Source organism: Trachemys scripta, chromosome 10 (assembly GCF_013100865.1).
Source record: "Trachemys scripta elegans isolate TJP31775 chromosome 10, CAS_Tse_1.0, whole genome shotgun sequence".
In the NCBI taxonomy this organism is placed as follows: Eukaryota; Metazoa; Chordata; order Testudines; family Emydidae; genus Trachemys; species Trachemys scripta.
The window spans coordinates 42,062,476-42,086,981 of record NC_048307.1 but is presented as its reverse complement, the minus strand read 5'-3'; the positions used below and the strand labels follow the sequence as shown (position 1 = coordinate 42,086,981).

At 42.1% G+C, this 24,506-nt stretch overlaps 1 protein-coding gene across 10 annotated transcripts in view; it reads left to right on the top strand.

The window, feature by feature from the left end:
- The window catches only part of NEO1 (neogenin 1), a 535,617-nt gene that overhangs the window by 443,876 nt on the left and 67,235 nt on the right, over positions 1-24,506 (top strand). For 5 of the 10 annotated variants that reach the window (XM_034783480.1, XM_034783479.1, XM_034783474.1 and 2 more), the window contains exons 17-21: positions 806-1,029; positions 6,051-6,189; positions 13,054-13,161; positions 18,916-19,110; positions 19,897-19,929. In XM_034783480.1, coding sequence (XP_034639371.1) covers positions 806-1,029; positions 6,051-6,189; positions 13,054-13,161; positions 18,916-19,110; positions 19,897-19,929 — 699 coding nt within the window. The remainder of the gene's footprint in view (positions 1-805; positions 1,030-6,050; positions 6,190-13,053; positions 13,162-18,915; positions 19,111-19,896; positions 19,930-24,506) is intronic. The other 5 variants (XM_034783473.1, XM_034783478.1, XM_034783472.1 and 2 more) reach the window with 3 other exon arrangements.

Sequence of the window (24,506 nt, the reverse complement as noted above, 5' to 3'; positions counted from 1 at the left end):
TGTATGATGTGTTTAGGTCTTGTTTTGCAGTAACTTCATTAAATGAGGCATTAGGATAATGTTTTTCATCTTGTAATAAACCGATAATAAACCTGATATTATCTTGGGCTTTAAGCAGAGTAATCCATTAGCCTCTGAGTTGATGTTATCCTATGTCTCGTTCTGCTTCTTGGCATTGCTAACGTGTAGCATTTTGGTCTTGTTTTAAGACATAATTCATCAGATGTGAACATTGTTGTGAGTTTAATCTTTCTTTTGAAGACCAGGAATTCTGCTAGGTTTTCTAGAGTACCTTGGAGTCTGAATTCCCTGAGTCACTGAATATTTTATATAACATGGATTTTTTTCCCCAAAAATGCTCTGAAAGATGATACTTCTCCAGTAATCTTGTATGAAACACTAATTACTTATCCCTAAGAAGTCCATCTTGTTCTTCTCATATCATTGTTTTCTGGAGAAGAAATAAGTGGATGTTTTTGAGGAAAATAAAGCCAAAGGTTTGAACTAATATCTTATCCTGAAAGTACTTTATATGGTGCTTCATAGACATTAGCATGGTTACGTGATGAACTTTACAGGATATTTTTATTCATAACCTTTGCATTAAGAAGCGATCGGGTTGGAATAATTACTTTGCTAATCTTATGTTCCCTATTAACTCTGGCTTTTCTCTCTTTTTCTCCATTCCTCATCTTTCATTCCATTGTATTACCCTGCATTTCCTTTTTTGTTTTTGTTTACATTAAAATGCCACATTCTCCCTTTTTAATTATAATACACAACTTTTTACCCATCAATCCTCTAGACACTTCCGAAGTTGATTTATTTGTTATTAATGCTCCATACACTCCAGTGCCAGATCCCTCCCCCATGATGCCACCGGTGGGAGTTCAGGCTTCCATTCTGAGCCATGACACCATAAGGATCACTTGGGCAGACAACTCTCTGCCGAAAAATCAGAAGATCACAGATGCTCGCTACTACACAGTCCGCTGGAAAACAAACATTCCTGCAAACACGAAGTACAAGGTACTGGAGGCTGAACAACATCAACACAGTTTTGTGTTAATTGTGATTAGAGCACTGAGGTATTTGATGAGCAAGCAGTTTAGATTTAGGTCCAATTGAATTTGGCATGAGTGGACTCCCATTTACAACAATATCCCTCAGTTTAGTAATCACTTTAAAGGTTTTTATAAACTTGATCTAACTGGACATTTTGGGGTCTATTTTTCTGTCAATAGTTCTGTATAATATGGAGTGATATATGTGAGTGGATAGAAAAATAATCTCCTTTTTGGGGTGAAGGTAGTGGGAGGAAGACACTTGCAGGATTAATTTCCTCTGCTGGAGTTTGGATGCTAAAAAATATAGAGTTTGTATTCTTCATTTGGCCTTGCCATAATCTGTTTGCGTGAAGGACATGGGCTCACCTTTATGGGGCCAGTAGCACAGTAATACTGTGTATGTTACTAATGGCTTCTCTTCAGACAGTAGTGATGGGAATCTGAATTAATGGGGTGAGTCAAACTGAAAGATATTTACCCTACTTCATGTAAAAGGAAAAAGACAAGCCTTTCGGGTCATACTAAGTTGATGATAAAACTATTTTTATGATGGTGATTGTATAAAAAATTTATAACTATTCCATTATGGCATTCCCTGCTTCTCAGACGTTTCTGTATATACCATACCAGAGGCAGTTGATTTCAAGATTTCTTTGGACTAACAGTGACTTGAAGGCCTGAAAAATGCTGACTGTACATTTCAAGTTAGAAATGAGTCTCAAAAGAAATGGTTATTACATTTGCCAGTTAATGGAGCTCCTTTTATGCTCCTTTACAGAGCAATCTTATTACAAACCACAAATGTTATATTGGTATGAAAAGATACATGGTTTGTGTGTTACGCCTCTAAAGGCAAGTATTATTTATGAATCCACATTCCTGAGTCACGTGCACTGGGCATCTCGGGAGCCATTTATACAGTGCTTGTAGCTTATTGAAGATACAGTACTATATGAATTGCTCCCATAATGATCTGTGCTGGTGACCAGATGACTCAGGAGAGTGGATTCATAAATAGTGGACCAAACATAATACATAATAATGAAATAAAATTGTTCAAAATTCCTCAATGCAAAGTGTTTTCCTCAGAACGCATAAGCATCAGACCCATTTGTGTTGCCATCATCATCCATCCCAGAGCATTAACATTCTGTGCACTGTTTGTTTTTTCTCTGCTTCAGCCACATACTCTTTACTGTTTTATGGAGCAGTCGACTGCTGATTTTCGGCCCACTGAAGGGCAAAATCTCTTGAGCAGTCCTGTCCGTTATGCTTGTGGATTTCAGCCAGATCCTTGGTACTCTTAATTAGTATGAACTGATAAATGTGCATTGTTGCCAAGCCCATTTCCAGTGACCTTACTATTAAGTGAACATACTGGGGCTATCAGTCTCAGTGGAGTTACTCATAGGTTCTCTGTCAGACTAATTGCCACTGACCAACCAAGTATTGAAGCTCTCTGACTTGGAACGAGCTGGATGCAGTGTTTGCATGGCACTTTCATCTCACGGTTTCTGGCAGAGGAGGTTCAGAATTCTGACAAGCTTCTAAGGAAGAACATGCCTTGTCCCTTATCAAAGTAACCCTATGCAGTTCATCCCATTAGGAATCAGAAGCTGCCTTCCGAATCTGCAGTTTCAGAAGAATCTTCATATTATGCCAAGTTCCACAATAGTATAGGCCCATGGAAGGTCATTAAGTGTAATTTTGTTGTCTCAGCATATCTCGGGTGTTCAGCTCTAAGTCAATGATAGATTCTTCCCTGAAACATCTCAAGAAGGGATTCCAGGAAGTTGTGTAGATCCCATACTGCTGATCCCTTTTCAGGAAGGAGCTAGGACATCCATCAGTTAGGTGGCAGTGCCTATGTCTCAGATGACCCCAGCATGCAGATGATATATATAAAGCTTTTTCCTTCTGTTATGGAGAATAGGTTTTAGGTCTCCAGTAGATCCATCACCAGATCTGTTCCTATTTCTGAGTACATTTAGTGACTCACATTACGGATTTGCAATTACCTCAATCTTGATGCCTCCAGTGCTGCAGATGTTCAAGCCAGTGTTTCACCCATCAGTGTCTTCAGCTAACTGCATGTTGACAGAGTCCATTCATAACTTGCTGCTTTTGATTCCCCCTCGTACGTTGAAATTGGAGAAAATATTTAGAACAAGATGAGGTTGTAAACCTCGAATAGAAGTTCTGAAATTACAAATCCAGGAACTCGCTTTTCATGCAAGAGGATGCATTGGTTTGACATGTCAGAGAGCATTTTTCAAATTGTCTTTGTTGCTTGAATGCAGTTGTCCTACACACAAAGTGCATTCATCAGATGGTGGGTTCCAAATAAGTAAACCACTCGTTTCTGGAGTTTAGCTCTTTTAGAGACCTATAGAAGGAAAATAGATTTTTGCAGGATAAAATTTATCATATATAATTATAGTACTAGTTGAACAGTATTTAGTATCATGGGATATCACTGCCACTTTCTTAAAATAGTAAATGGAACAAAACAATGAATGAAATTGAAAGTACGGTATATCAGGCCACTCCAGTTTGTCTCCTTGGCCTTGTATTGTGTGAAAGGGCATTCAATGAAACTGAAAGGCAGGCACCAAATTTAAAACAGACAGAAGAAAATTCTTCTTTACACAATGCACAATTAACCTGTAAAACTCATACCTGCCAGGTGTGACTGAGGCCAAGAGCTTAATAGGATTCAAAAAAGAATTGAACTTTCATATGGATAAAGAAGAATATCCATGTTTACTCTGGCAAGGGGGAAAAAGTATAAAGTTTATTAACTCTCCTATTTCAGGGTGTAACTTGCCTTATGCACAGATTATTACCTAATTGTCCAGACCAGAGTGACTTGTTCCTCTGAAGCTTCTTATACTTGCTACTGTCAGAGGTTGGATATTGGGCTAGATGGGTCATGATCCTCTGTGGTACTTCCTGTGTAAAGCTGATGAAAACGACTTTTGAATATGTGTTTTCATGTTAGCTCAAGTACTACAAATGGAGTACTTTGCCTTTTTTTAAAGTGGCAGTCAGTAAACAATTACAAGGAACTATTAACCTCTAGGTTGCAATAACTGCTCCACCCAAGATTACATTTTCTTAAAAGTAGGTTGCTTTGCCTATGCATCTAATATTTCTTGGTAAGACTGATTAAAATTGAAATTTCTGACAGTCATTTCCCCTGTCTTTATTCTTTCTCTCCTTCATACTTAGGGCCCTATCAAATTCATGGTCCATTTTGGTCAATTTCACAGACATAGGATTTTAAAAACCATAAATTTCATGATTTCTGAAATTTCATGATGTTGTAATGGTAGGGGTCCTGCCCCAAAAACAATTTGTCGGGGGGGGTGTAGCGAGGTTATTGTGAGGGGGGTTGCGATACTGCCACCCTTACTCCTGCGCTGCTGCTGGGGCGGCCCTGCCTTCAGAGCTGGGCAACTGGAAAGTGGCAGCTGCTGGCCGAGAACCCAGCTCTGAAGGCAGAGCCACTGCCAGCATCAGTGCAGAAATAAGGATGGCATAGTATGCTATTGCCACCCTTACTTCTACGCTGCTGCCTGCAGAGCTGGGCCCTCAGTCAGCAGCCACCACTATCCAGCCGCCCAGCTCTGAAAGCAGTGCAGAAGTAAGGGCGGCAATGCCGCGATTGGCCTAAAATAATCTTGCCCCCCCCCCCCCCCAACCCTCTTCTGGGTCAGGACCTTCAATTTGAGAAACGCTGGTCTCCCCTGTGAAATCTGTACAGTATAGGTAAAAGCACATAAAAGACCAGATTTCACAGGTGGAGACTAGATTTCACAGTCTGTGACACGTTTTTCATGGCCATGAATTTGGTAGGGCTCTATGAATACTGATCCTAATGAAACCGAACTAGTCAAATCCAAAAATAGCTTTTCATTTCTTTGAACATTCAGAGCACTCTATGTGACTCCATTTCATTTGGCAAATAGAAATTTTCCTGATCTTTTACTGGGATACTTTAAAAAGGTTTCATTGTATACTTTACATCAGAAATAAGAGTTTTATTGCGTTTACACTTCTGTCCTTTTCATTCAGACGGTATTCTCTCATTATTTTCAAGGAATGTGACTTTATAGATAATCTTTACCTTTAGAAAAAGAAGCATTACCTGTAAGTAAAATTCTCTGAAGGTAGCAATTATTTATGGCTATATATTCACATTGTCCAGTTTTGAAGTTGCCAGTCACTTCATTCTGCTTTTAGATTAGAGGTAGATCCAAATAAGGATCCAGTTATGTTATTTATGTATGCATCAGGTATACTATTTATACTCAAGCCACATACAGTACATACTGGACAGTTTAGCTCAAAGGCAGAAATGGTAACTAAATGAGTCATATTTCTGATTACCTGTGCTGGAGGCCATGTGTGATTTAAGAAAGTCTGTCCACAGATGGTCCTCCTTTCTGCAAACCAGCATACAGGTATAGAAAATAAAACCATTTTTTTCCTGGAGTTTCAGAGAACCAACATTTTTTAGCTAGTTTTTGAACTCATTAGATTTCATCTTAGAATTCTGACATAATTTTTGAAAAATACTCAAATTGCAAGATGGATTTTTAATTTTAGCTTCCTTTATCATTCTTTCCCATAGTTAGTTCATTTAGTGGAGCACTGTAAATTAAACACCACCAGTAGACAGCTAAAAGTCTTGCTGCATAACAAGTATGTCCTAGACCTTGTGCATTTACATTTATGATCGACTAGTATTGAATGCTCTTGCTGATTACAAAAGGAACTTCTCGTTTCAGATAGAGTAAATGATTAATGAATTTGCATGGTAGAGCAAAAAAGAATATTGAGAGAATTAATGGCTATGGTTTTCAAGTGTTGGTAATGTTATAATAATGCTTTAGGCACTTACCTTAGCCAAGTGTATTTGAGACCTTGTAAATGGTGTTTTTCGCTTCAGAAGTTCCTTATACTTTGTGTTTCTTTCAGACTGCAAACACAACCACCTTGAGCTATTTAGTGACCAGTTTAAAACCAAACACCTTGTATGAGTTCTCTGTGATGGTGACTAAAGGTCGAAGATCAAGTACTTGGAGTATGACAGCTCATGGAACTACCTTTGAATTAGGTATTCACTTGTGTCTTTCTGGAACTGTTAACCATTTCAATGAGATGAATAAAGTCAGTCCTACCCCAATGCTGGTTCTTTGCATAGACTTAAATGGCAGTCCTCTGCTGTTGCTGATGTGGGATTTGGGGGAGGGAGGGAACAGAGTGGGGGCATTCCTGATATTAATATTCTTTGAAAGTCAATGAAGGGGAGATTACATAAAAGAGAAAATTGTGATCAAATTACAGAAAATAAATGGATAAAATGATTTGCAATTAATGGATGGGAAAGAAGAGAGAGAGACATATGTTTTAAATATCTGAGAAATCACATCTTAATAGCAGCTACTGAGAAAAACCTTGTAATTAATAATGACAGTTTGCTAAAATTCATTAATTATAGAACAAAAATGAGATGAGACAAACTATTCTGAGAACTTTGGTGCATAGAAATTTAGTCATCAAAATCAGCCCTAAATTTGTCATCTCGTGAATTGCCTAGGCAGCTATCAGAACTATAGGAGCTGTAAACTGTGCTTACAAACTACAAAACTGTTGATAGCGTTACAGCTGCTGGTAGAAGCTCATGCCTAATGAGCATCTGTAGGTTGCAGAACCCCTCTGCCCCAGACCTGTCCCCCGGTATCTTATTTTTCACCTGCAAGATTGGTCAAAGAGCAGGGAGCATTCACTATCTCTATGTTAGCTTCCAGCTAAATTAAATTTAAATTAAAAAATTAAATTAATGGAGATATCCCATCTCCTAGAACTGGAAGGGACCTTGAAAGGTCATTGAGTCCAGCCCCCTGCCTTCATTAGTAGGACCAAGTACTGATTTTGCCCCAGATCCCTAAGTGGCCCCCTCAAAGATTGAACTCACAACCCTGAATTTAGCAGGCCAATGCTCAAACCACTGAGCCATCCCCCCCAAGTGAAAAGCTATTTTCACTTTAGCTTAAATTTAGCTTTCGTAGAATCATAGAACCATAGGATCAGAAGGGACCACAAGGCTCATCCAAGACAGATGGCTATCCAGACTCTTTTTTAAAACCTACAGTGAAGGAGATTCCACGATTTTCCTTGCCAGTCTGTTCCATTGTCATACTGTTCGTACAGTTAGGAAGCTTTTCCTGAGATTTAATCAGTGACGTTATATGAATACATGAAAATCTCAGCTTTCATTTAAAACATAAAGTAACTTTCTAGTCCTTGTGTTTGTGGAGAAAAACTTGAAAACATGACCTTAGTGTGTCCAAAAGGCTCAAGAACTAGAAAACAAGTAAAAAAGAACTCCTAATATATCTTTTTTTTTTTTTTAAAAGGTTCATGATTTAATCCAGTCTCCTGATTTTAGGTGCCTAACTGATGATTTTTGAACAGTTGGGGTTGGCAATGCTGCATAGGACTTTTTCCTCAACTACTGCTTAAGAAAGGTTTGTTCTTCTTCAAGTAGTGTCCCTATAGGTGCTGCAGTGTAGGAGTGCTTGCATCCCTGTGCTGGTGATCGGAGAACTTTGCTAGAAGTGTCCGTTAGGCCCGCACATGCACTGTCTCTCTTTGTGCGCTGTCTTTCCAGCTCCCGTTGGCTAACCCCCCTCAGTTCCTTCTCAACCACCCCAGCAAGAGATTAAGTCATTAGCAGTCCAATAAGACTATCACTTAATTTACATACCTATAGTTAGTTGGTCTACTACTTATAGCTCTAGTTGTAGTCATCTTCTCCTTTCTTTTTTACCCTTGAAAATAAAATAAAAAATACATTAATTTCTTTCCTGTTCTTTCTCCCGTGTTGGGGATCCTTCCCACCCAATGGGGTATGCTTGGTTCGTCAACTTCAGAAAGTGCCTCACTTTTAAAGAGGCCATCCCGATTGCAGACAAGCACTCTCAGTGCATTCACTGCCTCGGGGAAGGCCATACACAACAGAAGTGTGGTCTTTGCCATCAACTCCAGCTAGGGTGACCAGATGTCCCGATTTTATAGGGACAGTCACGATTTTGGGGGCTTTTTCTTATATAGGCTCCTATTACCCCCCACCCCCGTCCCGATTTTTCACATTTGCTGTCTGGTCACCCTAACTCCAGCCAAGATCCCGCAAAGACAGAGCTCTGCCAGAAGATCATCTTCATGGAGGCAGCTCTCCAACCCCAGTCGCCTGATAGACATGAACCTTCCCCACAGCATTCTACATCTAAGGGCTGTGGGTCAAGGAAACAGGCTGCAGATCCCTCTCATAAATCATCTAAGAAGAGAGTGGGAAGTCCCCACAGTGAGCCCCAAGATAGCCATAATCATTCACCATCTCACTCGGTATCTTCGGCATCACCAGCACCGAGACTATCTCAGTCCAGCACCTATGGATCACAGAGACTGACAGCAACTGGAACTTCTGACAGGCCTACAGACCCGATGGGCATGGGCACTGAGTCATCAGCCCTGAAGGACCGGGGTAAGCAATCTTTTAAAAAGATGCTCCTGGTACTCGAATCCACATTGGCACCAACAATGATGGCTCGCCCAGCACTGGAGCAACTAGTCTAGACAAGATCCCCGTCCTCCCTGGCACCACCACCAATGCCGGGACAATCAATACCAGCAGAATCCCACCATTCCAGAGACCTCCACGTGCCGGATGCACCGGAGTCACCATCTCTTGGTATCAAGACCTTTGCACCAAGCCTCCACGGAATACGGGAAGTATCCCTGTTGCCGTGCCATGCCCCTCTGCCCTCTAGTGAGGGTTCAGACAGTGAGCCAGAGGAGGTAGTGTTGCAGTACTCCTCCCAAGCTCCATATGGTGCTTACTACCAACAGAGACCAAGGATATTACACACAGATAGCCCCACCAGCACCATCCTGGTATGGCCACCCATGGGTGCCATTGCTAGGCTCTATGCCACCACCATCCCAATGGCTATATTGGGACCCTTGGGTGGCGCACCGCTAGCATGCCTCTCAGTCTTCAAGCCTTGCCCAAGAACCCTGGAAACAGGCCCCCCTTGGCCGCAGCATCCAGAGCTTCAGAACTGCCTCAGGTCATAGAGGAACAGCAAGCTGGTATAGAGGGGGAAGTGACACCAAGGATCGTATCCTTGTATTCTCCAGATGAAGCCATCATGCCTCTTCCACCATCTTTGCCACACAGCTTTTGTCTCTCCCAGGAGCTGGCAAAGAGAGTGGCAGTCATTCTCTAGATACCATTGGAGGAAGTAATGGACACCCACCATCAACTCCTTGACATCCTCCACTCTACCTCCTCCTCAGGGATCACCCTCCTGATTAATTAAGCCATTTTAGACCCAGCAAAGACCAACCTGCAAGTAAGTGGACAAAAAATACTATGTTCCCGCTAAGGAATCTGAATTCCTGTTCTCCCACGTACCACCCAACTCCATCGTGGTGGATGCCGTCAACTTCCACGACTGATCACACTGTCGAGCTACTCCCTACGACAGGGACTGGAAGCGCCTTGACCTTTTCGGTAAAAAAGTGTATTCCTCAGACACTGTACAATTCCGTATCGCCAAATACCAGGCCCTCATGTCAAATTATGATTACATAAATTACTCAAAACTGAATGACTTTATTGAAAAGATGCCAGAAGCACATTGTGGCCAAATTTAAGGCCATTATCCAGGAGGGCCAATTAATGGCAAAGACATTGCTTCAGTCTGCCCTCAACGTGGCTGACACGGCGGCTGGGTCCATCTCCACAGATGTGGTGATGCAAAGAGTGTCATGACTCCATTTGTCAGGCTTCCCGAAAGAGGCACAGTCCACTGTTGAGGGACCTTCCTTTTGAAGGCATGAAGCTCTTCGCCAAGAAGACTGATGCCTCCCTTCACACCCTGAAGGACTCCAGAGCTACCCTCCGATCACTGGGTATCTATACATGGAACAAAAGAGATGATTTAGTCCCCCATCCCAGCATAGAACACACACGTCTCAGTACCAACCTCAACACCACTACGAGCTGCAAAGGAAGAAAAGGAAATTCCCTAACCGCAAACCATCTGGTCCACAATCTTCGTCCCAGCCCTTTACATCTAAGCACCACTTTTGACGAGCAGGTCAAGGCGCCATTAGACCACTCCCCTTGACTGACACAGCCAACCATGCCAATTTGGCCACTGATTGGCAGCGTTCCACAGTACCCAGGAATGCATAACGTCGGACCAATGGGTCCTAGAGGTGGTTCAAACCTCCCTACCCCTTCAACAGCACCCTTCTCGGTCCCTCTTCACGGATCCTTTTCACAAGAGTTTACTACAAGAGGTAGATCGTCTCCTATAGTTATGAGCCATAGAAACAGTACCTCAACATCTACAAGGCTCAAAAATTCAAGATGATCACCTTATGAAGGATCATTCCAACTTTGGAAAAGGGAGACTGGTTTTCGGCCCTGCCATACCTATCAATGAAAACGGCCTTTCTCACAGCAATTACCTTGCCAGGAGAACAGGAGAGATAGCGGCTCTGGTGACACATGCCCTCTACATGGTATTTTTTCCAGACAAGGTTACACTCAGGCCCCATCCAAAATTCATCCCTAAGGCAGCCACCCCTTTTCACATGCCTCAATTGATTAACCTTTCAATCTTCTACCTCACGCCTCACCAGGACAACAGGGAGGCTATATTACATGCTCTAGATGTCAGGAGAACCCTGGCCTTCTATCTGGACAGGACAAAGTCCTTCAGGAAGTTCCCTAGACTTTTGCTCTCCATTGTGGAAAGATCCTAGTGCTCAGTTACAGAAGGCAGCACTGTGGAGCCGAAGATGGCATTGGATGTGGAGTCCCACTATGATCGCATAGTGTTCTGCAAAAGTGTGCCCAAAGGCTCTCCAAGTGGGTCTCAAATTGCATCAGATAGTGTTATCAAGTTCGCAATATTATCCCTCCAGACTCTATTCATACACATTCAATAGGGTCGATCTCCTCATCTATTGTCTTCTTCAAGAATGTCCCTAGCTCAGAGATCTGTAGAGCAGTGACATGGGAGTCAGTTCACACTTTTGCAGAACACTATGCGATCACTGGGACTCCATTTCCAATGCCATCTTCAGTTCCGCAGTGCTGTCATCTGTAACTGACCCGACTCCGAAGTCCTGGCCTTCCAGAAGGGCTACTGCTTGTGAGTCGCCTACCATGGAGCATCCTTAGGGACACTACTTGGAAAAGAAGTTACTCACCTTGTACAATAACTTTGGTTCTTTGAGATGTGTCCCCCTACGGGTGCTCCACAACCCATCCTCCTCCCCTCTACTTCAGAGTTCTTGTCTATGACTCTGTTGTAGAGAAGGAACTGAGAGGCGTTAGCCCACACACACTGGCTAGCCTTGTGGTGCAGCACAAGGAGAGACAGTGCATGTGTAGGCCCAATGAACACTGCTACTGAAGTTCTCTGATTAGCAACGCAGGAACACAAGCACACCTATAGAGGAGCAACCACAGGGGGACACATCTTGAAGTGCCATTGTTACTGCACAAGATGAGTAACTTCTTGTTGTAGTTCAAGCACAGGCCTGGAAATCAGAAACCTCCTGAGTTCTAGTCTTGACAGTGTTCCTGGTTCTCTTATCCTAGCCTTGTCTAAGAGGTTGATTTGTGCTTAGCTTAAATCCATCCCTGTTCTGTAGAGCACTTGAACACCTTTGGTCGTTTGTTGAATTGGGGCAATAGTTACTAACCTTTGAACCTCACTTCCCCCATCTCTATAGTGGGGATAATAATACTTAGTAACCTAACACAGGGGATGGCAGGAGGATTAATCACCAGTACGTAACATACATAAAGCACTTTGAACAGGAAAAGCACTATTACAACACAAACTAGTACTTTTACTGAATTCAGTTTCCGTGGCAGATGTAGTTTGCTAAAAATTACATAATTAGAAGTCTGTTTTTTATAGTTATATAGTTCCAAGGCATAGCTGGTTATTTAATTACACCTTTGGAGACATCAGCTCTATGCATTTCATTGGCATTAATCTGAGCCCCATCTGGGTAGTTCAGTTCACAATAAGATTCTGATTCACACATTTAAGCCTTTTACTGGGTGGGGTAAAAGGCCTGTATCGTTTACTCATTTTTGTGCAGGAGGGATGGTGGGGAGAAGACTTCTGCCTCAAGCTACTAAAAAGAAAAAAAGGGCCATGTATTCATCATATCTGTTTCCAGAGTTCAAATAAACCTCGGTTAAAAGAGAGCAAGAGAGATAACACCTCTGTAGATGCAGACTTCCTTGCAAGCCATCCAGAAACCTGTAGTCAAAGTGAAGGGTCTCTCAGAGGTTACAATTAAAAACCTCCAGGAGTTTACCTTGGTGTTTCAAATGTGTTCATGGTGGAAAATTGCCATTGCAAGATCTGAGCCCCAGAGCAAACATTTTTGTATAGAGAGAAATTTTATCTTTTATGTTTTATTATTTTACATAAAAACAAAACATGGAATGGTGTCTTTACAAGTTGATGGGATTTCAGGAATGTTAAACTATTGTGGACTACCAGTCAGTACTCTTAACTAGTAGCTTTGCTTTTACAAATATATTGTCTGTTTAACAAAAAAAAGACAATAATTGAAGACACACATTGTTTATCCAATCATGATCCACAGCATCTGTTGGACTGTAGAAATAGATAGCTCCTTAAGGAAAGGAAATATTATGCACCATATGGCATTGGCCATTTTAATGGAGTAAATCATTAAAACTGCTGCCCTAGAATGGTAGATTTACCTTGCAATTAAACATACTGGGTTTCTATTGCTGGGCATCCATACTTCTGTGGCAAAGCAAGTTTAAAAGGATGGTTATGAGATCATTTACATGCATTCAGTGAGATCACTTACATGCTTCTAATGAATGTTTGGAATTTTTTTGCAGTTCCTACGTCTCCACCAAAAGATGTGACTGTGGTGAGCAAAGAGGGAAAACCTAGGACAATAATTGTAAACTGGCAGCCTCCGTCTGAAGCCAATGGCAAAATTACAGGTGCAGTTTGTGTGCGCTCTCTGAAGTGATCCTGTGTCCTTATTTTTGGTATACTGGGCTTAGGAGGGTAGATGGAAGATATCTAATCAACAGCAGATTAGACACCATATGTAATGCCCCAGTCTCCTCTTTATTAATCACAAACCCATCCAGGATGTTTATCTTGTTATTTATGAATCTTCTCATGTAGCTCAAATTAATTGTTTAATTTTACATCTGCTGGAAATGAATTAAGTATAAAAAATAAATGCAACTCTGAAGTTTTCAGCCCACTGCTGCTCTGCTCTTTAAAGGCATTGGCATTGCTGATCTCCACATGAAGTATAGATCATTGTAAAATAGGAGTCTGCAACATGTAAAATTATTATGATGATGATGATGATGATTTAGTTGGGGATTGGTCCTGCTTTGAGCAGGGGGTTGGACTAGATGACCTCCTGAGGTCCCTTCCAACCCTGATATTCTATGATCCTATGATTCATAATCATAGAATCTATGATTATATGATCATGAAAGGTCAGATTATCATTTTAAATATTGTAGAAATCATCATCTTCACCAGTTTATGCAATCCTACTAGCAAACTTTCAGAAACACACATCTGCAGTTAGATTGACCCTTAAGCATTTTATGCAAGAGACTCTTTGGGCCAGTTCTCTAGCATGTTGTCTGGCATTCCTCTGGTACAAAGTGAACTTAGACCCAGTATGTGAAGGTGCTGGAGGATTTCCCTGTGTTCAAGATAATTCATAAGTGGCCTAGGAGCATGACTGGGTATATTTGTACACTGGTAGTTCATTGTACCCTGTAGACCCTAGAAGCAAGCTGCTCTGAATTACACGTTGAATCTGGGTGGTTGTTTCTATACCTAAGAACTTCACGTAGACAAAAGAAGGGAAGGGAGAAAATAAAATATCCCCCTAATATTTATAAAATAATATAGAATTTGATTCTGTAAATGTGGATGAAAATATAGAGACATGTAAAGATGGACAGCTATATATCCAGAGACAAAGTGGTGAGGTAATAACCCTTCTTCAGCTCTGTGTAGCTTCAAAGCTTGTCTCTGTCAGCAACTGAAATTGGTCCAATAAAAGATATTACCTCACCCACCTTGTCTCTCTACTGTACTGGGACCAGCATGGCTACAATAGTGCAAACAGCTGTGAATATACACAGATAGCTAGAGAGTACATGATGGTGTGGTATATAAAGGTTTGTCTTTGAGAAGTGCCACAGCATATCCCCACTTACGGAATCTGCATGTGCTGCTGCTTGTCTCAGGCCCATCTAGAAGAGCCGTGCCCTTCTGGGTTGTGCAAGTGCCCCCCTCATGGATTGGATTGTTCAGCACTGAAGCTGGTTAGCTGCAGGCTTCAGGACTGTATGTGAAGTGCCCTTTGCTTTTTAGCAGCCATTCCAGTTGTCTGGTTCAAAATTGTTTTTGAAGGGGAGAGGGATAGCTCAGTGGTTTGAGCATTGGCCTGCTAAACCTAGCGTTGTGAGTTCAATCCTTGAGGGGACCACTTAGGGATCTGGGGCAAAATCAGTACTTGGTCCTGCTACTGAAGGCAGGGGGCTGGACTCAATGACCTTTCAAGGTCACTTCCAGTTCTAGGAGATAGGATATCTCCATCAATTTTAATTTAAGTTGTTTTAGGTAGATTTGCTGTATGTTTGCCTACTTTTAGCTCCCCATCCACCCCGCGTCTCCAGTATTGCATAGGCAGGTTATTTAGTTGGTGCTTGGGGCCGAGGGGTTGATTCTGTGCTCTGGCTGACTCTGACAACAAGGCATTCAAACAGTGTATGATGTATGCCAGTAAAATGTACTTGCTGCCTAGAGCCAGAAAATTGGGGAAACCTAAGGGTGTTGTTTTAGAAAATCTTTGAAATGGAGAGTCCAAGTAAACAGAACTCTGAGGGAAAGGAAACTTGTAACATCCATTTCAGTAACCTCTTTAAAAAATGTCTTATGTATAATATGGTCTGATAACGAATCCTTGGACAGCAAGGAACAAAGGTTGTGTATCCTTTTGGAAAGAATCAGGGGGTAGCCGTGTTAGTCTGTATCTACAAAAACAACAAGGAGTCTGGTGGCACCTTAAAGACTAACAGATTTATTTGGGCATAAGCTTTCGTGAGTAAAAACCTCACTTCTTCGGATGCATCCGAAGAAGTGAGGTTTTTACTCACGAAAGCTTATGCCCAAATAAATCTGTTAGTCTTTAAGGTGCCACCAGACTCCTTGTTGTTTTTGTAGATACAGACTAACACGGCTACCCCCTGATTCTTTCCAAAAGGATACACAACCTTTGTTCCTTGCTGTCCAAGGATTCGTTATCAGACCATATTATACATAAGACATTTTTTAAAGAGGTTACTGAAATGGATGTTACAAGTTTCCTTTCCCTCAGAGTTCTGTTTACTTGGACTCTCCATTTCAAAGATTTTCTAAAACAACACCCTTAGGTTTCCCCAATTTTCTGGCTCTAGGCAGCAAGTACATTTTACTGGCATACATCATACACTGTTTGANTCTGTGGAGAAAGAAGTGGTTCGGGACTATTTAGAAAAACTGGACGTGCACAAGTCCATGGGGCCGGATGCGTTGCATCCGAGGGTGCTAAAGGAGTTGGCGGATGAGATTGCAGAGCCATTAGCCATTATTTTTGAAAACTCATGGCAATCGGGGGAGGTCCTGGATGACTGGAAAAAGGCTAATGTAGTGCCCATCTTTAAAAAAGGGAAGAAGGAGGATCCGGGGAACTACAGGCCAGTCAGCCTCACCTCAGTCCCTGGAAAAATCATGGAGCAGGTCCTCAAGGAATCAATTATGAAACACTTAGAGGAGAGGAAAGTGATCAGGAACAGTCAGCATGGATTCACCAAGGGGAAGTCGTGCCTGACTAACCTAATTGCCTTCTATGATGAGATAACTAGCTCTGTGGATGAGGGGAAAGCAGTGGATGTGTTATTCCTTGACTTTAGCAAAGCTTTTGATACGGTCTCCCACAGTATTCTTGCCAGCAAGTTGAAGTATGGGCTGGATGAATGGACTGTAAGGTGGATAGAAAGCTGGCTAGATCGTTGGGCTCAACGGGTAGTGATCAATGGCTCCATGTCTAGTTGGCAGCCGGTTTCAAGCGGAGTGCCCCAAGGGTCGGTCCTGGGGCCGGTTTTGTTTAATATCTTTATTAATAATCTGGAGGATGGTGTGGACTGCACTCTCAGCAAGTTTGCAGATAGGAGGCCTGGTAGCTACACTAGAGGGGAGGGATCGGATACAGAGGGACCTAGACAAATTAGAGGATTGGGCCAAACAAAACCTGATGAGGTTCAACAAGGACAAGTGCAGAGTCCTGCACTTAGGACGGAAGAATCCCATGCACTGCTACAGACTAGGGACCGAATGGGCAGGTAGCAGTTCTGCAGAAAAGGACCTAGGGGTCACAGTGGACGAGAAGCTGGATATGAGTCAACAGTGTGCTCTTGTTGCCAAGAAGGCTAACGGCATTTAGGGCTGTATAAGTAGGGGCATTGCCAGCAGATCGAGGAACATGATCGTTCCCCTTTATTCGACATTGGTGAGGCCTCATCTGGAGTACTGTGTCCAGTTTTGGGCCCCACACTACAAGAAGGATTTGGAAAAATTGGAGAGAGTCCAGCGGAGGGCAAGAAAAATGATTAGGGGTCTGGAGCACATGACTTATGAGGAGAGGCTGAGGGAACTGGGACTGTTTAGTCTCCAGAAGAGAAGAATGAGGGGGAATTTGATAGCTGCTTTCAACTACCTGAGGGGGGGTTCCAAAGAGGATGGAGCTCGGCTGTTCTCAGTGGTGGCAGATGACAGAACAAGGAGCAATGGTCTCAAGTTGCAGTGGGGGAGGTCTAGGTTGGATATTAGGAAACACTATTTCACTAGAAGGGTGGTGAAGCACTGGAATGCGTTACCTAGGGAGGTGGTGGAGTCTCCTTCCTTGGAGGTTTTTAAGGCCCAGCTTGACAAAGCCCTGGCTGGGATGATTTAGTTGGGAATTGGTCCTGCTTTGAGCAGGGGGTTGGACTAGATGACCTTTTGAGGTCTCTTCCAACCCTGATATTCTATGATTCTATGTTCCATATATGTGTATGTGAAAAAGAAAGAGACAAACTTAGATTTTTAATCCAAAATTGTTATAAAAATCCAGGCACAAAAGTTGCTTCCCCACTCTTAAAATGATGAAGAAGATGAAAAAAATAATGTGTTTGCTCACCTGGATTAAGCAGAATTTTACAAGACTAAGCTTTATTATTGTTTGAATGTGCAGCTATCACAGCTGAATGTTTTAAAAATGTTTTGTAATCACATTTACAATCACACTATAAAAAGGAATCTGATAAAATGATTGCATTATGTGAAGCATTAGAATTCTCTTTATATGTCAGTTGTATGCCAATTCCACATTTTACAGGAACATGTGAACAGACTGTCCTCTGGTGGATTGAATAGAAAACAAGATACTAAATAGCTCACAAAGTGAGCACTGGCCTTTCTGTGCACTGAGGGAGACAGGGTCCTGTGGAAAAAACAGTATGTGATCATGTCATTAAAGACTGTATCATAATGCATACACACAAAAGGGGTGAATTAAGGTTGCACAGGCAACTTTATTTGTAACATTCCCTAACTTCTACTGGCTTGTTTGCAACCATAATAATGTTTTTTTAACATAACTTTAGGTGTCTTATATTTAAATAAACATTAAGAAATGCAATTTCTGGGTTCTACAGGCCTTTGTTGTACAATATATTGAAAATACCAACCAATTAATCGAGACAAAAATAGAGAATGTAGTCTTCAATTGCATTAATCTCTGGGTTTGATTGCCACTTTACATGCTGCTCCTTGCTTAGGGCAGATCTTAGCTGCATTGGAAGGGGCCAGCCCGGGGAATAGAGGTGAGTGCCACCCACCTGCATGGGAGAGGAAGTTACAGCTCTGCAGAGTACGCAACCCCTTCCACTCTTCTACCCATGGTACGGTTAGTCAATGCCAGGGAGAAAGGGAACATCAGATATCCCCTTTTGCAGATGCATAGAGCTACTGATGTTTAGCCCTGTATTTGTTAATGAGTATTTATTTTATGCCATTGTTTCTACCCATTCACTGTCATTAAATATATTATATATTATAATCATGTTGCCAGTTCATCATGGTGCTATACATACAGTATATTCAATAAAAGATTATGTTGATTTAATATACCTTTACAGGCAATATGCAATTCTCTTGAGGTTTACATTTTTTCGTTGTTAATATAAACTGAGAGATAGCAAAAAGTTGTAACTACTTTTTTTTTTATTTTAAAGCTATCATTTTTTTCTAAACTGCTAATATTTGAGGAGGGAACATTCTTATAATAGTCCTCAAATTATTATTTTACATTGTTTTCATATGATTAGAAAAGAAGATGGAAATAATGGAATTTTCTATAATTGAATGTAGGATCATTTTGAGATTTTAAGTGACATTGTTATACTTTATGATATAATACAATGGTTTAAAATTTCCCATGGGATGTGTATCTAATATTTAAATGAATGCTTATATATTGAAACAAAGGAGGTTGCGGTTCTCAAAAGCCCCTCAGTGGTTTAAGAGCACCTATTCCATCTAAAGTCAATAGGAACTGTGCTCTGGAGTCATTTAAGGAGCAACAAAAATCCCACCCTTTAATGCATAAATTTTATCTTATTGGTACCTTTGAACAGGATACATCATTTACTACAGCACAGATGTGAACGCTGAGATACATGATTGGGTCATTGAGCCTGTGGTGGGAAACAGATTGACACACCAGATCCAAGAGTTAACCCTTGATACGCCATATTATTTCAAAATCCAGGCCCGCAACTCCAAGGGCATGGGGCCTATGTCGGAGGCAGTACAGTTCAGAACACCCAAAGGTAAAGTCTCATGTATGTTCTCCAGCATTTCCTAAAATACCTGTAAGAAAAGCAACTGGGAGCATCAATTCTGTATTGAGTATGGGCTGCGGAGGAAAAGATGAAGTTTGATTAGGGAAGATGTTTTCTCTTCATTCTTCCAGCAGCTCTTGGCTGGAAACAATCGCATAACCCAGTTTAAACCCATATGTTTGTGGAGATTTATTTTTAAATTAATTATTGGCCCATATGTCACCAAGCTGTTATTACATAGTCAGTGCCATAAGTGAGCTTCAGAAAAACTGACTTCTAGTTACCTAAAGACTTCAGGTGCAGTGTGTTGCATCTGCCCAACAGTACAGGCAGCAGGATTTGCAAATAAGTTCTTATTGGTCTGCGAACAATTACATGTTAATGTCATGGACGATATAACCTGAACAAGTATGATATAACTGCCTCTTTAATCAAGAGATGCTTGTTCATGAGTAACTGGTGAAAGGGTAGGAATGAACAAGACATTGAAAATATGTACCAATTAAGGAAACGTGGAGAAATCATTGTATGGGACAGATGTTAATGTAGATAATATCTGTAAGGAGAGGTGAAAAATAACCTTGCAAAAAAGGTATGTGTCGATTTAATATCTAGCAGTATGGTTTCTATGTGAGTTTTGGTGTTTAAAAATGGAAGTTTAAATCTCTAACTAGTTTTTTTCTGCTGTGTGAAGTTCTTTAAATACTGCCTGTCACTTCTTCAGACCTGGTGATCTTTCTCTTGTTTTTTACTCCCCTGTGCTTGTCCTGGTAGCTGAATCCTCAGATAAAATGCCTAATGATCAAGGTAAATAAATGGACATTTTTTCTCCTCTATTCCATCTCTTTCACACACTACTGTGTTTCTTTTCCACCTGCAATTGCACTTGATAAATGAAACACACATCAGCTGCTCTAAATATAACTGAGCGAGCTCTTGTGGAGCTTTTATTAGCAGAGGAACTAGAGATTTTATTTGTGGTCTGGATGTCAGGAATGTAAAGTGATCTCCATAGTCAGATGTCACATAAGGGAAGAAGTGGGTTATGCCAGCCCTGAATCATTGTGTTAAAATGGATTTGGATTAGATGATACTCAAGTAGAGCTCTGACCAGTGAACCCTGGATCTCAGCACAGAGAGGTAGAAGACCAAAGAACACTTGCTGGATTAGCACAACTTCTGTTTTGTCCGCTCTACATCTGTTATTATTTTTGCAGTAAATAAAAGTAGCCTTAGTCTTGTTCAGCTTTCTGCATGAGAGAGTCTGCCGGTTGGCTCATTTAGAGATCAGTCTCCACTAGGAATGCAACAACTTTAGCCACCGAAACCTTTAAGCTTACTAACTTGACAAATGGTAGCTTTGAGCTTGCTGTGTGGAGCTGGGGTCTGTGGTGAATTTTTAGGGCTAATTTTGCTTTCTTCCAAATAAGGTAAACATCCCACTAATAAGGAGAGAAATGTATTTTAGTGTTTGGGGAGGAACGAGTTTAAAAGGATACTAGCAAAGAATTTAGGCATATGATTAAAGCTTAAAGTGAAAATGTGTTCCATGTTATAAATATATTTTTTTTATCCATTACTGAGAAATATTTTGTAAACACTGTTTATTTTACCTGTTCCAAACCAAACAGTAATGACTGAGGGCAGCTGAGGAATAAACTCTTATCCAGCCTTTGGTTGCAAAAACCCTGGCTGCTATCACAGTCTCTATCCCAAAGGGATGGGAAAGACTAAAACTTTGTGTTTTAAATAAAAGTTGCTGCACTGTCTCTTTTGCACTGCTCTTCTAACCTCAGTTCTGCAGATAACTGAATTCATGTCCTTCGTACAGCATGAGCATCCTAAGGGAGGAAAGTTTTATCACAGTAACATTTTGTTAGTGTTCATAATTGCATAGAACTTTTAATTCAAAAATGCATATATGAAAAGCAGGAGACGTTTGTTTTATAATTCCTGTAAATATAATAGAGCTCTGAAGAGGTGACAAACTAGGAGCAATGGGTGAAATGAAGAAAAGAAAAGCATAGGCTGAATAGCAGAAAAAACTTCTTGACAACAAGATCTGTTAGACTGTGGAATAGTGTCTCTCGAGAAGTGATGGGAAAAGCACTGGAGAATATAGGGAACAAACCAGCCCACAGAGAGTGGACTGAATCTCTGACCTCTGTGGTTCTTCTTATTTCTGCATTAGCCACATATTGATGGGTATGTTATCTCAGAATACATTTTCAAATCTTTTTCCCACAGTGTTTCTCCTTACATACATAGTATGACACTTTGCCCCTCCATTCTCCTTCCTTGTAGCACAGGTGTTGGCACACAGTAGAACAGGTTCCCTGTTGAAGCTATCTGTGTGTTGCACATTGGTCAAGTACAAAGACAAAAGGCAATGTGTATAGTAGATGATCAGTTTTGGAGGAGGAGAACAATTGCTTGCAATCCTTAGGCTAGTGGGCCCATTTCTTCTCTCAATTACAATGGTGTAAAACTGCTGTGAGAGGATGATCGGGTTCAGCATCTTACAGATAGAACTGTTGTCAAGGTAGCATGAGATGTGAAAACTCCGAAGAGTTGAAAGGATAATCTATCAATCCCTCATTCTAGGAATTAGATATTTGCCAGACTGACTGAGAGTCACTATGCGAAAGGGGTCTAGATTAGTCCATTATGATCATCTAGTCTGACCTCTCGATGCATAACACAAGTCATAGAATTTCACTCGGTTGTCACTGCAGCAAGCCCATAAATTGTGATTGAACTATAGACACGCCAACATGTGATTGAATTTTAGAAGAACTTCTAGTTCTTTGAGTGCTTGCTCATGTCCACTCCATGTTAGGTGTGCACACATCACATGCACCATTGCTGGAGAATTTACCTTCAGTGGTATCCATCAGGCCAGCTCTGGTGCTGCAAGCTTATGCACTAGTATAAGGGGCCTAGCCTGCCCTGCACCTCTCAGTTCCTTTTTACCATCCGTGACCATAGCTAGAACAGCTCCTCTTGCTTTGGCAAGGCGGTCATTCAGTCTTTTTTTTCCTGTTATTCTCTAGTTATATTAGTCTTAATTTCATGTAGTAGTGTACATAGTTAGATAGAATTAGTGTATATACACCTCTACCCCAATATAACGCTGTCCTCAGGAGCCAAAAAACCTTACCGTGTTATAGGTGAAACCGCGTTATATCGAACTTGCTTTTATCCGCCAGAGCGAGCAGCCCCGCCTCCCCAGAGCCCTGCTTTACTGCGTTATATCTGAATTTGTGTTACATCGGGTTGCGTTATATTGGGGTAGAGGTGTAGTTAGACTCCCCCCCTCCCGTCTTAGCTTAGAGGGGCTTCTTTCACCCCTGGAGCCGGGAATGCCTCAGTCTCCAGGCTTCAAACCCTGCGCCTCCTGCAGCAGGCGTATGCCAGTGAGCAACCCACACTCCAGCTGTATAAAGTGTCTGGGAAAGGTGCACATATGACAGTGTTGCCAAATCTGCCGGGATTTCAAGCCTCATAGAAAGAAGAACAGGGAGGCTAGACTAAAGGCTATCCTAAGGGAAGTTGCACTTAAACCAGTGTCAGAGCCAAGCCGATTGGACTCAGCTACGAGCACCTCGGCTTTGATGCAAAGAGTATCTCCGGCACTGCATGCTTCTCAGCACCATTCTCCATCTCCGATACCAAGAAAGAAGCATAAGAAGCAACGGTCTGAGAGGGGATGCTACCCGGTACTGAGGAAGGACAAACAAGGGGAGTGCAGCGGAGTACAACCCATGTCAGGCTACACCTCCACTGCACATTAGCAGCACCATCAACTCATCGCTAATCGCAAATGACATTGAGTCCAGTGCAGGACCATCTGCTGATGCCAGCCATCATCGTGGTGCCAGCAGAATCACGGTACTGTCCGAGAGGAGGGCTCCTCCAACTCACAATCTGGCAACAGACCCGGACTCTGGTACTGAGCCTGGTACTGACACACAGGACTTAGGCCTGGGGGGAAATAGCTGGGGCTGAAGAATAAGAGGAGGGCCCCCTGCTGGTACAGGCTTTTTCCTCCTCCTCCCCAGGCTGACTTTAATGCCTACCACAAGCTTTTAAAAGGATGGCTTCTAACCTAGACTTGGAGGGTGGGGGTTCTTAAAGAGTCCTCACATAGCCTCATTGACACTTTGGCCACAGCAGCCCCGTCAAAGGAGGCCCTACCTGTCAATGAAGCCATTATGGGTATGGTCAGATCCTTATGGCATACCCCATCTTCTCTTCCTCCCACTTGAAAGAGGGCAGAGAAGAAGTACTATGTGCCTGCCAAGGGACACGAATTCTTGTACTTCCACCCTCCTTCCATAGTTCCTTGTGCCACAGTGGCCAATGAGACGGACACTGCTGGACATGTCACTAGTGCCCTTGCTGCCACTTCCACCCTGCCTGGCCCTGATCTCACAAGACCACAGCCATTTACTCCACCCAAACCTCTGGGTGCTTAACCCGACTGCATGGAAGCTCCATAGTTGAACCTGAAGAAACAGGCCTGTTCAGAACAAGTTGGCCAGATCTTGCTAGGTAGTAGGAAACTATCTACTAGAGCAACTTATCTAGCCAAGTGGAAGTGTTTCTTGATGTTTCTTGCCTTCCTAATAGTGATTACCGAGGGGAAGGTCTCCGAAATTAGGGCCTTTATGTCAGAACTCCCATATACAGTATTCTTTAAGGACAAGGTTCAACTGCGCCCCCACCCAGCATTCCTTCCAAAGGGGGTCTCGCAGTTTCACAGTAACCAGCCTATTTTCCTGCCAGTTTTCTTCCCGAAAGAGCATAGGAATGCAGAGGAGTGGCATCTCCACTTGTTGGATGTTAGATGTGCCCTGGCCTTCTACATTGAGAGAACCAAACCCGGGCAGCTCTTTGTGGCAATAGCAGACATGATGAAAGGCCTACCGGTTTCATCCCAAAGAATGTCATCCTGGATCACCTCCTGTATTCATATGTGTGATGAGCAGGCGGGCATTCCACCTGCTGCCATTTTGACCACTCATTCAACAAGAGCTCATGCTTCAGCAGCAGCTTTCCTGGCCCAAGTCCCGATCCAAGACATCTGCAGAGCAGCGACCTGGTCGTCAGTATCTTCCCCTCCCATTACGCCATCACTCAGCAGGCTAGAGATGGTGCCAACTTTTGAAGAGCAGTGTTTCAATCTGCATGTCCAAGAACTCTGTGCCCACCTCCTTGGATACTGCTTGTGAGTCACCTAACATGGAATGGACATGAGCATGCACTCAAAGAATTAAAAATGGTTACTAACCTTTCTGTAACTGTTGTTCTTCCAGATGCGTTGCTCATGTCCATTCCACGACCCACCCGCCTGCCCCCTGTCAGAGTTAGCCAACAAGAAG